Source organism: Colobus angolensis, unplaced genomic scaffold (genome assembly GCF_000951035.1).
Source record: "Colobus angolensis palliatus isolate OR3802 unplaced genomic scaffold, Cang.pa_1.0 Scaffold13, whole genome shotgun sequence".
Taxonomy (NCBI): domain Eukaryota; kingdom Metazoa; phylum Chordata; class Mammalia; order Primates; family Cercopithecidae; genus Colobus; species Colobus angolensis.
In genome coordinates, this window is record NW_012114252.1 from 23551952 (window position 1) to 23567539 (window position 15588).

Genomic DNA, 15588 nt, shown 5'->3' on the forward strand with positions numbered 1-15588 from the left:
GCTTGGTATTTCTTTATAGCGGTGAAAGAATGGACTCATACAAGGCGTGTAGGTGGATACCGAGTCCTGGAGCACTGGCATTTGCGGAGTGGATGAGAGCAGGGGGAGGCTACGCCCTGGGCTGTCCAGAGATGGTCTCCTGAGGCGGAAACCAGTGAACCCTCCCGGGCGCAGCACAGACTCGTTGGAGAGCCCAGGTGCAGTGGACACCAGACAGGATCAAACTGAAGAGTGGAGGGTATGACGGACCAGGAAGGGCACGCAGAAGTCAGGGAAAGCACCGCGCACAGGAGAGTCACACACAGCCTGCCCCGAGAGGCATCCAGGAAACAGGAGCAGGATCCGGGCCGTGGGTAGGACAGGTGCACTGAATGCTGGGAACTTGAAAATGCAACAACCACAATTGTTAAGGATCAGTAGAAAGTTTGGAAAATGTAAGAAATTCACTCAAGGCCAGGCAAAGCGTAATTCCAGCGCTTTAGGAGGCCGAGGCAGGGGGAACGCTTGGAACCAGGAGTTCAGGACCAGCCTGGGCAGCATGAGAAGACCTGTCTCTATAAAAAAAAAAAAAAAAAATCAACAGGCATGGTGTCATGTACCTGTAGCCTGTAGTCCCAGCTACTCAGGACACTGAGGCAAGTGAATCACTTGCACCTGGGAGGTCCAGCCTGCAGTGAGCTCGGATCGCACCACAACCTGGCTGATAGAGCAAGCCTATGTTCCAGAAAAGGAAAGAAATTCACCCAGAAGCTAATCATAAAAACAACTAACTTGTGCTATACTTTCTGTGCAGGCCCTGATGGAGGTGTTTGCCAGCAGCCCCTGCACAGTGCAACACAAGGGGTGGTGGTGTCACCCTTCACAGATGAGGAAGCAGGAGCCCCGCTCAATGCAGGGAACACCAGCTGAGACCAGGGCAGGGCATGGCCGGGCTGAGACACAGGATCTGGCCTCAGACACTTTTTTCTTGTCGGCTCCAGTCTTCACTCTGTGCCACTGGCCCCAGCAAGCCCAAGTGTGGGCAGAGACCACGGAATACAGCTGGTCTGTACCATGAAACACCAGTGCAAGCATTATCTCATTGACACTGGGAAGCCCCAAAGTACAAGGATTGAGGATGTTTTTACAGATAATGGAATCCAGAAAGTGTCAGAATATAGAGCTGACCTTTTAATTCAGCTGTGAAAAGTTGTAAAACTCTGCATTGAATGTGGGGCTATTGAGATGGATGGCGTGTGGCATGATTTTGTTGTTCTCCTATGCCTGACAGATGGTTAAACTTCAGGAAGTATTTAAGGCATTTTATCTTGGAAAGCACAGTGGTCGAAAACTTCAATGGCAAACTACTTTGGGACATGCTGTTTTAAAAGCGGAGTTTAAAGAAGTAAGTTCTGTGTTTCATTTATTTTTTATTGTTTGTTAATATGTTAATAGAATTTTTTTATTGTTACTAGACTTCGGTAGCAAAAAGGAAAGAGTGTTTCACTTTAATTCACTAGCTTTTATATGTCAATAAAATTAATAACAGTTAAAGGGTTAATATTCCAATCAATAAAAATTCTTAAGAAACCAATCCATAGAAAACCATTTACCTATTGAAAAAAAAAGAATGTGAAGAGGCAACTCATAAAAGCAAAACTGAAAAAAATTAATATCCATGAAGATGCATTACACTTCTCTGCGAAACAAAGGGCTTCAAAGTAAAATACAGGAAGATACCACTTTTTGACTAAGAGATTTGACGAAGCCTAAAAAACAAAGAAAACCAGATTCTTGCCCCCTGCTGGAAGAAGCGTACACTACAGTGAGCTTTTGGAAGGGCAGTTTGGCATTGTGAACTTCGGCAACACTGCCGAATTGTTGCCTTAGTTTCAACTCTAGGAACTCATCTTAATAAGATATTTTCACGGATTAATGAATAAGAATAGTTGTTACAGTGCTGTTTTTATGAGTGGTTATTTAAGAGGGGAGAATGCATACAAGGCACTGATCAATGAAAGGAGCTTATCACGAAACAGGGCAATTATATACACTAAGCAAAAACATTATAAAATTCTTATTTTGCATAGCTGTTATATTAATAATAAACTTATCTGTACATTATGAAATAAGTTATACGTACCAACTTTATATATATTATTGTAGAGAGTCATATACAGAAAACCATATATACTCTTCCTTAAGGTATTAGGAAAGTTAATTTCTATTATCCCCAGTTTTTGCCTTACTTGCTGACTTTAGTTGAACTTGACCTCCACAGGGTCCGTACCAGCACCGCCAACTGCAGCTCTCTCCAGGTGTGCAGGAAGGGCTTGTGGCGGGCTCGTGATGAGTCAGGGCTGAGTCCTCAGAGGGAGCCCCCGACTGCCACCCGACCTCTCCCGTGCCTCTCGCAGGTCTGACCCAGAGGCATGTGGCAAGTTGCTGCAGCAGGAACTGCTGAATAGAAAAGGAGATCACCCTAGGATATATAAGGCCAAATTGCATTCACCCTGCGTTACAGTCAGTCCCAGACAAAAGAAAGCTGGACTGGAATCCCAGCACTGTGGGAGGCCGAGGCGGGCAGATCACAAGGTCAGGAGTTGGAGACCATCCTGGCTAACACTGTGAAACGCCATCTCTCCTAAAAATGCAAAACATTAGCCGGGCGTGGTGGCGGGCACCTGTAATCCCAGCTACTCGGGAGGCTGAGGCAGGAGAATGGCGTGAATCTGGGAGGCGGGGCTTGCAGTGAGTCGAGATTGCGCCACTGCACTCCGGCCTGGGCGACAGAGCGAGACTCCATCTCAAAAAAAAAAAAAATTTTTAATTTTTCTAAGATTGTACACGCACAGCTTCAAAGGTGTGATGAGGCCTTCTCTTCCAGGGGAAGAAGGAATTCCAGGTGTCCCTCTTCCAGACACTGGTGCTCCTCATGTTCAACGAGGGAGATGGCTTCAGCTTTGAGGAGATAAAAATGGCCACGGGGATAGGTATGAAAACCGCAGAGTGCATAGCTCCATGAGTTGTTCTTAAAGCATGTATTTGTTTTAAGATACAGACTTGATAGCATGATTTGTTTACTGTCGTTGAGTCTCATTCATTTAAAGCCAACCTTTACATTTGCTTCCCATTCAGAGGATAGTGAATTGCGCAGAACGCTGCAGTCCCTGGCCTGTGGCAAAGCGCGTGTGCTGATTAAAAGTCCCAAAGGAAAGGAAGTGGAAGACGGAGACAAGTTCATTTTTAATGGAGAGTTCAAGCACAAGTTGTTTAGAATAAAGATCAATCAAATTCAGATGAAGGAAACTGTATGTATAAACTTTCTCTTTTTACTTATAGGGTGTTTAGCAAGGAATCATTTGTTTTTGTAGTCATGTTTTTGACTGTTAGAGGCCTGAAGCACATTTCTAAGATAATCTAATTGGGCTATGTAGTGTTTATAAGGGTACTCATTTTCACGTCGCTTTCATTAACTTTACATTCTCAGTAGGAAAGAAAATCAGATGAAAAGCCACTTAATGTTATTCCTATTCACAAACAAATTGTGTGCTAAGCCACAACTTCCCATGGTCATAGGGTTTTGAAAATTATCCACACTTTCTATGGTAATAGAATCTGATATGGTTCACTCGTGGTGGTGTGCATTCTGTGGGTCTGGATAAATGTATAATGTTATGTATCCACCATTATAGGATCATACAGGAGTTTCATTGCCCTAAAAATTCTCTTACATTCTGTCACTGTATCCCTGTCTCCCTCCGAGCCCCTGGCAACCCCCGACCCTGGCACTGTCAATAGTTTTGCCCTTTCCTGAGCGCCATACAGTTAGAGTCATAGTGTGTAGCCTTTTCAGATTGGCTTCTTTTATTTAGTAGAATGCATTGAAGGTTCACCATGTCTTTTCATGGCTGGGTAACTCTTTGCTTTTGGCACTGAAGGATTCTCCATTGTCTCGATGCATCACAGCTTATCCCTTCACGTACTGAAAGACATCTGGTTGCCTCCAACTTTTGGTGATGATGACTAAAGCTGCTATAAACATTTCTGTGCAGGTTTTAACTCCTTTGAGGGTGCAACTTTTTTTTTTTTTTTTTTTTGAGACGGAGTCTTGCTCTGTCGCCCAGGCTGGAGTGCAGTGGCCAGATCTCAGCTCACTGCAAGCTCCGCCTCCCGGGTTTATGCCATTCTCCTGCCTCAGCCTCCCAAGTAGCTGGGACTACAGGCGCCCGCCACCTCGCCCAGCTAGTTTTTTGTGTTTTTTAGTAGAGACGGGGTTTCACCATGTTAGCCAGGATGGTCTCGATCTCCTGATCTCGTGATCTGCCCGTCTCAGCTTCCCAAAGTGCTAGGATTACAGGCTTGAGCCACCGCGCCCGGCCTGAGGGTGCAACTTTTATAGTGGGCAAAAGTGAGAAGGTCTATCAGTTCCTTCTGCTGAACATAACCACTATTGCCCTTTTTGTTTGTGGTCACAGCCTTTTTCTGTGGTGTAAGTATATGTAAACTTTTTTTTAAATGGGATCACTACGCAAGGCACAGTGGCATGCAGCCCTAGTCTCAGCTACTCCAGAGGGTCGCTTGAGCCCGGGAGTTTGAGGCCAGCCTGAGCAATGCAGTGAGACCCCCAGCTCTACAAAACAAAAAACACCTGGGGTCACTATATATATGGCGCCTGTCAGGCCTCCTGTAGCCAGTTGTCGTGCTGATCACAGTCTCCTCCTGGCCAGGACTTGTTGCAGGAGCAGAGTGCCGGTTGTGTAGACCCACCAGGGCTGGCAGTGCCCTCGGCCACAGGCACTAACATTCCTCCACCGCCCCTCCTGAAAATAAGATTATGTTCAACACCCTGGCACGGACATTTCTGTGCACTTGTTAGATGGTTTCTTTAGTGTGATTATTGCTCTGGAGCTGCCGGGTAAAATAATGTGTACTTTTCTTAGTTTGACTGCTCTTTTCCAAGTTGAAGTCTGGCAGATTTCACCCGAGCACAGTGTCTGCCCCCACCTCCCTGTCCACCCTGTTCTGAGCAGCCCAAAGATAGTTTGTTGCAGTTTTCATTTTGATTTCTCATTTCTTTCAGCATCTATCACTCCGTAGTTTATACAAATTATATAATCTTTCTAATGCTCCATTTCTCATATTTAAAATAGACATACTACTACCTCAAGTTGTGAGAATTAAATGAAATTGTTTGCCACATACCTGTAAGCACTTCATAACTGTTGATGCCGATTTTTATGCTTAGCCATTTGTATTTTTCTTTTTTTAATTGCTTTTCAAGTCCTGTACATTTGTTATAGTGTTTTTTCTCTTACGGATTAGGTGGTTTTCTTTATATATTAAGGATATTAATGCTTTGTTCCTTTTTTTTTTTTTGGAGTTTCACTCTGTCGTCCAGGCTGAAGTGCAGTGGTACAGTCTCGGCTCACTGCAACCTCTGTCTCCCAGGTTCAAGCGATTCTCCTGTCTCAGCCCCTCGAGTAGCTGGGACTATAGGCGCATGCCACCACACTCAGCTAAGTTTTGTATTTTTAGTAGAGATGGGGTTTTACCGTGTTGGCCAGGCTGGTCTCGAACTCCTGACCTCAGGTGAGTCACCCATGGCCCCCCAACATGCTGAGATTACAGGCGTGAGCCTCCATGTCCAGCCTGCTTTGTCATTTTTGACAGATAATTTTGTTGTTCTTAGTGGGCTTTTTTTCACATAACAGTTTTTAAGTTCTCAAATATGGTCTCCTTTTCTTTTATGGTTTCTGACTTAACGTGTAATGCTGTATTAGGCCATTCTTGTATTGCTGTAAGGAAATACCTGAAACTGGGTAATTTATAAAGAAGAGAAGTTTAATTGGCTCAGGGTTTGGCAGGCTGTACCGGAAGCATGGCACCAGCATCACCTCAGCTTCTAATGAGGCCTCAGGAAGTTTCTAATCATGGTGAAAGGTGCAAGGGGAGCAGGTGTCTCACATGGCAAAAGCATGAGCAAGAACAGGGAGGGAGGTGCTCAACATATTTAAATGACCAGATCTCATCACCAAGGGGGGCGGCCCAAGCCATTCGTGGGACCTGCCCCCATGACCCAGTCACCTCCCACCAGGCCCCATCTCTAACACTGGAGACCACATTTCAGCATGAGATTTGGAGGGGACACACATTCAAACCCATATCACAGACCTAAGAGAGAAATTCCCTTAACCAGATTTTTCAAAAACATTTCTACTACGTTATTTTTCTAGAAGTTTTTACATTTAAATCTTTATTTTCATGTTGTAGAAATTATTTTAGTATCTGAAAGCAGTCTAATTACCCCCATCCTTTCCAAAACCAAATTTGAAATATCATCCTTGCACAAGTTATTTATCACCTTATTATGTATCAAATTCATATAGGTCAGTTTCTCAATTCTCTTCTGTAAATTATGTATCTATTTCATAGCCAGCCATTTATTTTGTTTTGTTTTGTTTTGTTTTTTGAGACAGTGTCGCCCAGGCTGGAGTGCAGTGCTGTGATCATAGCTCATTGCAGCCTCCACCTCTTGGGCTCAAGCGATCCTCCCACCTCAGCCTCAGGCGTGTGCCACCGCGCCCAGCTAATTTTTTGTATTTTTTGTAGGGATGAGGCCTTGCCATCTTACCCAGGCTGGTCTCGAACTCCTGAGCTCAAGCAATCCTCCTACGTTGACCCCCCAAATTGCTGGGATTACAGCCGTGAGCCACCATGCCTGGCACCAGGTTCTTTTAATTAATGTAGCTATTCCTATAACTTTATTCTTTTTTTTTTTTTTTTGAGACGGAGTCTCGCTCTGTCGCCCGGACTGGAGTGCAGTGGCTGGATCTCAGCTCACTGCAAGCTCCGCCTCCCAGGTTTACGCCATTCTCCTGTCTCAGCCTCCCGGGTAGCTGGGACTACAGGCGCCGCCACCTCGCCCGGCTAGTTTTTTGTATTTTTTAGTAGAGACGGGATTTCACTGTGTTAGCCAGGATGGTCTCGATCTCCTGACCTCGTGATCCGCCCGTCTCGGCCTCCCAAAGTGCTGGGATTACAGGCTTGAGCCACCGCGCCCGGTCTATAACTTTATTCTTCCAGTGAACTTCACAATAATTATATCATGCCTTTGCTCCCCCAAATAAGAACATTAACATTTTTAATCCGTATGGCATTAAATTAATTTGCAGAGGTTTTATCTTTGTCATATTAAATCTTCTGATTCATACATATGTGTGTATATATATATAAATATATACAAATATTTTCTCTTTCTCACAACTTCCTAGTTTTCTTCTGTAAGTCTTGCATATTTCTTGCTAGTCATAAGTTTTTGTTCATTCAACAAATAACTTACTGATCATCTGTGGTGGCCCAGGTCCTCTGAAGCACTGAGAATTCATCCATTAACAATAAAGAATAAGTCTTTGTTTCTAGGAGTGTTCTGTCTTTTCCAGCAGAGAGGTAGCAGAGGATCACAGACATTGACTAACTTTTAAGAGTGGAGGAAAATGTTAGGATAGAGAAGTGCAGGAGAGTCTAATTAAATACTGTCATCAGCGAACGCTTTCCTGAATAAGTGACTAGCTTTGCTGAGGAACTGAAAGAAGGCCTCTGGCTGCAGCATCATTGCCAAAAGGGGAAGCTGAGCCACACAGGCCTGATCAGGCAGCCACAGCCGGACCCTCTGAAGATGGCTCAGACCCGTGAAGCATTTGGAAAACCACTAGAGTTTTAAGCAAGACAGTCTAATGAAATGCTGATACCTTATAAAGGGGACCTTTTTTCTTTACATTTCTGATGGTTTTTATCAGAATGTATGTATTAATGCTATTTGTCTTTGTATATTTATTTTATTTCCAGCCACTTTACAAAACTCTTTAGGTTTGAAAGTTTTTCTCTTGATTTTCTTGGATTTTCCAGCTCAGCTACAAATAATGATCGTTTTGTCTGCACCTTTTCAATATACCTCTTTAGTCTGTTCTTGTATTGCATAGTTAGAACCTCTAATGTTTTTAAGGAATAGCAGTCCTGCTAAGCTTTCTAATTTTATCTCTAGTTCAGAGGATATTAACTTTTTGGGGGTCATGGATCCTGTTGAAAATGTGGTGAAAGCTTGGAGTCTCTCCCATCCTGAAGCATACCTGCCTCATATGTATGCATGGACCTTCCGCCAACCCTCATTTCTTTTTTTTTTTTTTTTTTGAAGACGAAGTCTAGCTCTGTCGCCCAGGCTGGAGTGCAGTGGCGCGATCTCAGCTCACTGCAAGCTCCGCCTCCCGGGTTTACGCCATTCTCCTGCCTCAGCCTCCCGAGTAGCTGGGACTACAGGCGCCCGCCATCTCGCCCGGCTAGTTTTTTGTATTTTTTAGTAGAGACGGGGTTTCACCGTGTAGCTCAGGATGGTCTCGATCTCCTGACCTCGTGATCCACCCGTCTCGGCCTCCCAAAGTGCTGGGATTACAGGCTTGAGCCACCGCGCCCGGCCCACCAACCCTCATTTCAACTGCAGATCCCCGTCAGGTTCCTATTTGACTAAGATTAAGTTGTCTCTAGTATTTGCTGTTTGTTTCTGATAACCATGTTTTATCATGTTCAGATTCTTTCCTTTTTTATTCATCCTTGTATGCTAATATTTGTTTTAAATCAAAAAATCAATTTTCAATTTTATCATGCCTTTTCAGCATCTATCAAGATGGTCATATAATCTAACCTTTCAACTGTTACAATGCTGTCACTTATATTCACAGATTTCCTAATGTTGATCAACACTTACATTTCTGGAGTATATCCTGGTGGTCATTATGCTTTGTTTTGTTTACTGTGCTGCTAGTTTTAATCTACATCATATATAGAGTTGTTACAGCTTTCTTATAAGGAAAATAACTTTTAAAAATATTTTTCACGTTTTGGTTTTGGAGTTTTGCTATTCTGGGAATGTACATTTTACTAGAACAAATAAACATGCATAATAAAGTAGGATTCATCCAATGTCTGACCTTTCTTTGCATCAGAAGAACATTTCTCATCAAATTTGGTAACATCAAATCATTAATATTGAAATATAGACCAGGCATGGTGGCTTATGCCTGTAATCCCAACACTTTGGGAGGCCAAGGTGGGCAGATCACCTGAGTTCAGGAGTTCAAAACCAACCTGGCCAACATAGTGAAACCCTGCCTCTACAAAAATACAAACAGTAGCCAGGCATGACAGTGGGTACCTGTAATCCCAGCTACTCGGGAGGCTGAGGCAAGAGAATCGCTTGATCCCAGGAGGCGGAGGTTGCAGTGAGCCGAGATCATGCCATTGCACTCTAGCTCAGGCGACTTAATGAGACTCCGTCTCAAAAAAAAAAAAAAAGAAAGAAAGTATATCTTTACACTTAACTTTTTTTTTCTTTTTCATACAGGTTGAGGAACAAGTTAGCACCACTGAGAGAGTGTTTCAGGATAGACAATATCAGATTGATGCTGCTATCGTCAGAATAATGAAGATGAGAAAGACTCTTGGTCATAATCTTCTAGTTTCTGAATTATATAATCAGCTGAAATTTCCAGTAAAGGTAAATGTAACATTAGCATAATTAAATTTGTAGTATTTGCTAAACAAGTGACAAAGCATGTTTAATTCTCACTATGTTCAGTCATATCATTTGACCTGCATTATTCATGATCATTTGTGTATTCATTGAACGTAAAAAAACTGGCAAATGTGAAGCTCTTTATTCCAGGTGTTGTTCATCACTGCTGTAGAAATGATAGAGCCCTGAAACTGTCCTTCCCAGGGATGGTGCGTGCTTGTTCATATTTTCAGGAAGGGAAGAGGTAGATGGGACATGGAAAGCCGAACACTTTTCTCATAGTAGTAGCTGTCAAGGTTACATCACAATATTTTAAGGAAATGATAACAATAACTAATTTATGCAGCATTTACAGGCTGTACCTCGTGTTCCACCATGGTAATAATAGTCCACTGTTGCTGTTGCTTATGAAAGTCAGCCCAGACCTGTCAACCCATGTTGTGTTTTCAGAACTGAGATTTACTGTCTTGCTACGTGTGAGATGCAGGATAAGCCGAGAAAGTATTATGAAATGTTTTTTACATGTATTTATCAACCCAGGAAATACTGAACTCTGATGACGCCTGGCCTCTCAGGAACTGGACCAGCCACACCTGCTTTGGAGGGAAAGTCCCCAGATTCCATGTTGTGCAGTTTGAACCTCCCATTCCATCAAGGGAATAAAGTTGAGATGCACTAAATAGTCGCACACTTAAGAGTCTGGGGGAAGCGCCACTGTCCATCAGCCCACATTTGCCCCCTTCCCTGCAGAGGTGAGGTGCCGTCCTCGGGGCCCTGCACAGCTCCAGAGCACCGTCAGGGAAACTGCCCCTTCCTCCCACCACTGCAAACAACCAGGCTCAGTGCAAAGCAGAAGGCGAGCAAGAGTGGAGTGTGGCCAACCAGGGCGCCCGCTCTGCTGTCATGGTTAGTTGGGTTTTCAGCCACATCTTTTTTTTTGAGACGGAGTCTTGCTGTCCCCCAGGATGGAGTGCAGTGGCGCGATCTCGGCTCACTGTAACCTCTGCCTCCCAGGTTCAAGCAATTCTCCTGCCTCAGCCTCCTGAGTAGCTGGGATTACAGGCACCTGCCAGCACACCCGGCTGAATTTGTATTTTTAGTAGAGAGGGGGTTTCACCATCTGGTCAGGCTGGTCTCAAACTCCTGACCTCGTGATCCGCCTGCCTCGGCTTCCCAAAGTGCTGGGATTACAGGCATGAGCCACTACGCCAGCCTCAGCCACATCTCGTAAAACGTGTGGCTTATGGCTGAATAGAAGGTTAAGTTTGTTTGGAAAATAGAGGGTCTCCCTTGTATAGGGAGAGCCTTGCACGTAAGTGCTCACAAGATTCGCTTCCTAATACTTCCTAACATAGCAGAGCTGGAGTGGCTGTTCCCTCTGGGCAGAGACGAGCTGTGGCTGTGGATTCATCTACTCAGTCACCTACTTTTAGTGCAGGAACACTTGGGATTGTAGTTTCACTTACATAGACATGGCATGCAATAACAATATAAATACATAAGAGTAAAAATACAGGCTGGGTACACTGCCTCACGTCAGTGACCCCAGCACTTTGGCAGCTGAGGCAGGCAGATTGATTGAGCCCAGGAATTTGAGACCAGCCTGGGCAACATAGTAAGACCCCTTCTCTACAAAAAATAAAATTAGCCAGGCCTGGTGGTGTGCAGCCCGTGGTGCCAGCTACTGGGGAGGCTGAAGCACGAAGATTGCTCGAGTCCAGGAGGTGGAGGCTGCAGTGAGCTGAAATCACACCACTGCACTCCAGGCTGGGCAACAAAATGAGACCCCATCTCAAAATAAATAAAATACAGTACTTGGGCAGAAACATCCTTACAAAGGATAAAGTGCCCCAAGAAGACATGATGAGATTTTCCTTTCTAAAAACAAAAATGTGTCGTGATCGGGTCTGCCTTGCTTATGTGCTCTTACTGATGGCAGATGATGTATGTACATTTCACAAGTTTCACATTTCCCTCAGGAAGCCACGCTCTAGAGGACCATAAACTCACATGGACACTTTTTTTAATCAAGAGATAACATTAACTTTGTCTTTGAAACAGAAACTTTTATTCATTTTATAAATATGTGTATAATTATAAATGATTTTCATATAAATATCTATTTGTATATATATTTCTGTAATTATAGTTACATACTTCATGCATATACCCCTTGTTTGTAAACATTTGTAAATTTAATGCCACTATAATTAGGGGCGTTTCATTTTTCTTTTTTAGCCTGGAGATTTGAAAAAGAGAATTGAATCTCTGATAGACAGAGACTATATGGAGAGAGACAAAGACAATCCGAATCAGTACCACTACGTGGCCTGACGCATCTGCAGACGGTTCCCCTTCAGGAAACACTAGAATGTACCCTCAGAGCAGGAAGCACACCTGTGCCATTTCTGGGACTCTGACTGATCCAGCTGTGGACATTGGAAGGCGAAGGAAGGGAGGCGGCTCCTGGGTCGTCCTCCACAAGGCTGAAGACTCCAACCGGCAGATGTATCTTTTTCCCTCCAATTTTTCCTCTAGTTCTTTTAGGCATTTAAATTGTTTCTGTTACTCTGTGCAAAATAACTTTGAGATTGGACAAGAAGATATTGCTAAAGAGAAGTTCCTTTAAAAGGTCTTGTTCTTGTGTCAAAAAGCTGAAAGTTGGGTTTGTTCTTGTGTGTGATCATGAATGCACAATGAAGAAGACCCTAGATGCTGCATTTTTTAGCTCTGAAGATTCCTTAGGTATCCCTCAAGACAGCTCACTCAGGTGACCAGCATTTAGAGTGAAAACAAGGGCCCTTCGTGGGTGAGCATGAGAAAGAGCCAGGGTTCAAAGCTGGCGAATGGATGGTGCATCCTAGCCACTGGCCTCTCTGTGTTTCCTGTATTTCCAAAAGTTATAAACTTTGATGGCTGATTTTTTGTAAGTCAGGTTTCTAAGTGAGCTCCCTGACGTGCCAAGGCCATGGTGTCCGCCCTGCTGCGTCTGTTCGTTTCAGCTGAGTTGCTTGTGAATCTCTGTTTTAGGGTTTGGGGCTAGCGTGTTTGTGTTTCCATTCTAAGATTGAGTCTGGCAGTCCCTGTTTCTTTTTGCATTGGGGTAACTGCTCTTTGATTTTTTTTAACTGCAGTATTTGTATGATTGCAATAATAAAGTTTGGTTTGGTTTTTACAGTCGTGCGCAGGGATGATCCTTGTTCTCTGCTGTAAACTGTAAAAAGTTGATGGAGACTTAAAGTCTTGATGTTGTGAAGCAGAGGTTATTTTGTGGAAAGATTAAAAGGATTTTGTTGGTACCTGGTTTTGTGTTGTGTGTATATACATGAGGTTGAACAGTGAAAGGAAAGTTCATAGTGATGTTAGAAGGGTAACTATGACAAAGATACTTTTGAGATAACATTTAAAAGTACTTTATATTTTACATAATAGCATGTTTCATTTTGATTAAAAGCTACCAAAGGAATTTTGATCATGGCCTAAGTGTTTAAAGCAATATTTTCTGGAATATACCGAGTTTATATAATTTGATTTTGTGCTAAATTATTAAAAGAGTCTCTTTTTGAGACATGCGGGTGGGTTTCCATATTAAAATCCTCACTCTTTAATTGTCATTTCTATCTTTGAGAATTTTCATTTATGAGTTCCATGATATGTGGTCTAAGAAAGACCAAACAGATTTCTATTTTTATTTCTTATATTTTAAGTTCGTTGTGTCTAGAGATTGTTAATATTGTAATTTAATGTAGACTTACTTTGAATAAAATTAGTTTAATTGGCCTTAAAATTACATTAATAAAACTTTGTGATATGCAAATGACACATTCTTCATAACTCTTTAGCAGCTTTGACGACTGCTGCACTAGACGGAAGGCAGAGCAGGGAGCACCTGTCCCCTCTCAAGTGATGACTCTTTGCTGGCCACCTCTACCACAAAATGCCAACGAGGCCAGGCAGTGACAAACGCGTCTTTTTTATCTGGATGGTTCGTTGTGCTGTGCCTTTAATTTGTTGATGCCAACGAGGCCAGGCAGTGACAAACGCGTCTTTTTTATCTGGATGGTTCGTTGTGCTGTGCCTTTAATTTGTTGCGTTTGGGCACAGTGGCTCATGCCTGTGGTCCCAACTATGGGAGAGCAAGATGGGAGGATCGTTTGAGCCCGAGTTCTAGACCATCCTGGGCACCACAGGGAGATCCTGTTTTAGTTTATTTATGTATGTATTTATTTTTAATTGAGGTAGAGTCTCGCTCTGTTGCCCAAGCTGGAGTGCAATAGTGTAATCTCAGCTCACTGCACCCTCCGCCTCCTGGGTTCAAGCAATTCTCCCACCTCAGTCTCCCCAGTAGCTGGGTTTAGAGGCACCTGCCGTCATGCCCGGCAAATGTTTGTATTTTTGTAGAGATAGGGTTTCACCATGTTGGCCAGGCTGGTCTTGAACTCCTAACCTCAGGTGATCTGCCTGCCTTAGCCTCCCACAGTGCTGGGATTACAGGCATGAGCCATCGCGCCCGGCTTGCCTATTTTTCTTTTATAAAAGAAAGGAAATCTATTTATGTCTATTCTTTTATTTAGCAGTATTTAATGTTTTATTGTTAAAGGTCATGGTGGTGAAACAAGTAGTGTAGAGGAAATAATTGAAAAAGAAATGGCACTTAGACAAAAATGCTGTAAAAGTGGAAAGGAAAAGGTGAAATTATTTGCAGATTAGATGATTGCATACCCAGGTCATCTAAGAGGAGCAAATGAAAAGCTATGACTGAAGAAAGAATTCACCAAGTTAACTGTACACAAAATTAACAAAAAGTCAGTAGCTTTCCTATAAATACAGACTATAATAGAGGGTCATTTTTTATTTTTATTTAGAGACAGGGTCCTAACTGTCACCCAGACTGGAGTGCAGTGGCATCATCATGGCTCACGGCAGCCTCTACCTTCTGGGCTCAGGTGATCCTCTCCTCAGCCTCCTGAGTAGCTGGGCCTACAGGTGTACATCACCATGCCCAGATAATTTGTATTCTATTTTTTGTAGCGGCAGTGTCTTGCCATGTTGCCAAGGCTGTTCTTGTTCTCCTGGCCTCAAGCGAACCTCCTGCCTCAGCCTCCCCAAATGCTAGGATTATAGGCACGAACCACTGCACCTCACCAGAGATCATTTTTTTCAATAGCAACCCCAAAAAAGGTAAAATACCTAGTAACAAATAGGGAAATACCTATGTGAAAGGTATTATAAAATTACGAAGGAACACAGGCCCCGAATAAGTGAAAGTTGTGTTTATTCTCACATTTCACTGTACAGTATCTTAAGATATCTTTAAAGGAAAACCTTCCTTTAAAACACAAGCTGATTCTAAAGTTAAAACCGAAAAGCAAATACACAAGAATAGTCAGAAATCATTTTAAATTCTGTTTGTTTTTAGAACATTGTAATTGAAACAGCAAACAGGAATCCTTTAAAAAGATTCCTGGAACAAGAAAGTCCACAAATAAGCCAAATACACAGGAATTCAGCGTGGCACAAAGGGGCCGTGTGTGATGAGGAACTAAGAACTTTGCAACAAGTACCCAGGCTTGGAAGTTTGAACCACCTTGAAAAGAGAAAAGTTGGATTTGACTCTTTTTTATACTAAGAGAAGTTCCAAGTGGTCAAGTATTTACGGGTTAAAAAATATATATATGAAACCATAGTCGTAAGGTTTATTTTTATTGTAATTTGACTATTTGTAATTATATAAATTTAGAGAGTATAAAGTGATCTTATACATTATGCATACAATGTGAATTAGTCAAGCTAGTTACATCCATTACCTCAAATACTTAACATTTTTGTAGTGAGAACATCTGAAATTTACTCTTAGCAATTCTGAAATATACAATACTCTATTTTTGACGATATTCACCGTGCTGTGCAATAGAACTCAGAAAAAGAAATATATATTCCTCCTTTCTAAGATTTTTGTACCCGTTGCCTCTTTATTCTTTGTGTTTTTCCACTAAGTGATCTAGTGAATTAACATCGATTTTTAAAAAAAAAAAAAAAAA

General features: G+C 42.6%; 1 protein-coding gene across 2 annotated transcripts in view; it reads left to right on the plus strand.

The window, feature by feature from the left end:
- CUL4A (cullin 4A) overlaps window positions 1–13364 on the plus strand; it is a 46634-nt gene extending 33270 nt beyond the window's left edge. For both annotated transcript variants that reach the window (XM_011933923.1, XM_011933922.1), the window contains exons 14-18: window positions 1271–1384; window positions 2867–2972; window positions 3118–3290; window positions 9377–9529; window positions 11786–13364. In XM_011933923.1, the coding sequence (XP_011789313.1) occupies window positions 1271–1384; window positions 2867–2972; window positions 3118–3290; window positions 9377–9529; window positions 11786–11881 (642 nt within the window). In that variant the 3' untranslated portion in view covers window positions 11882–13364. The remainder of the gene's footprint in view (window positions 1–1270; window positions 1385–2866; window positions 2973–3117; window positions 3291–9376; window positions 9530–11785) is intronic.
- The last annotated feature ends 2224 nt before the right edge of the window (window positions 13365–15588 follow it).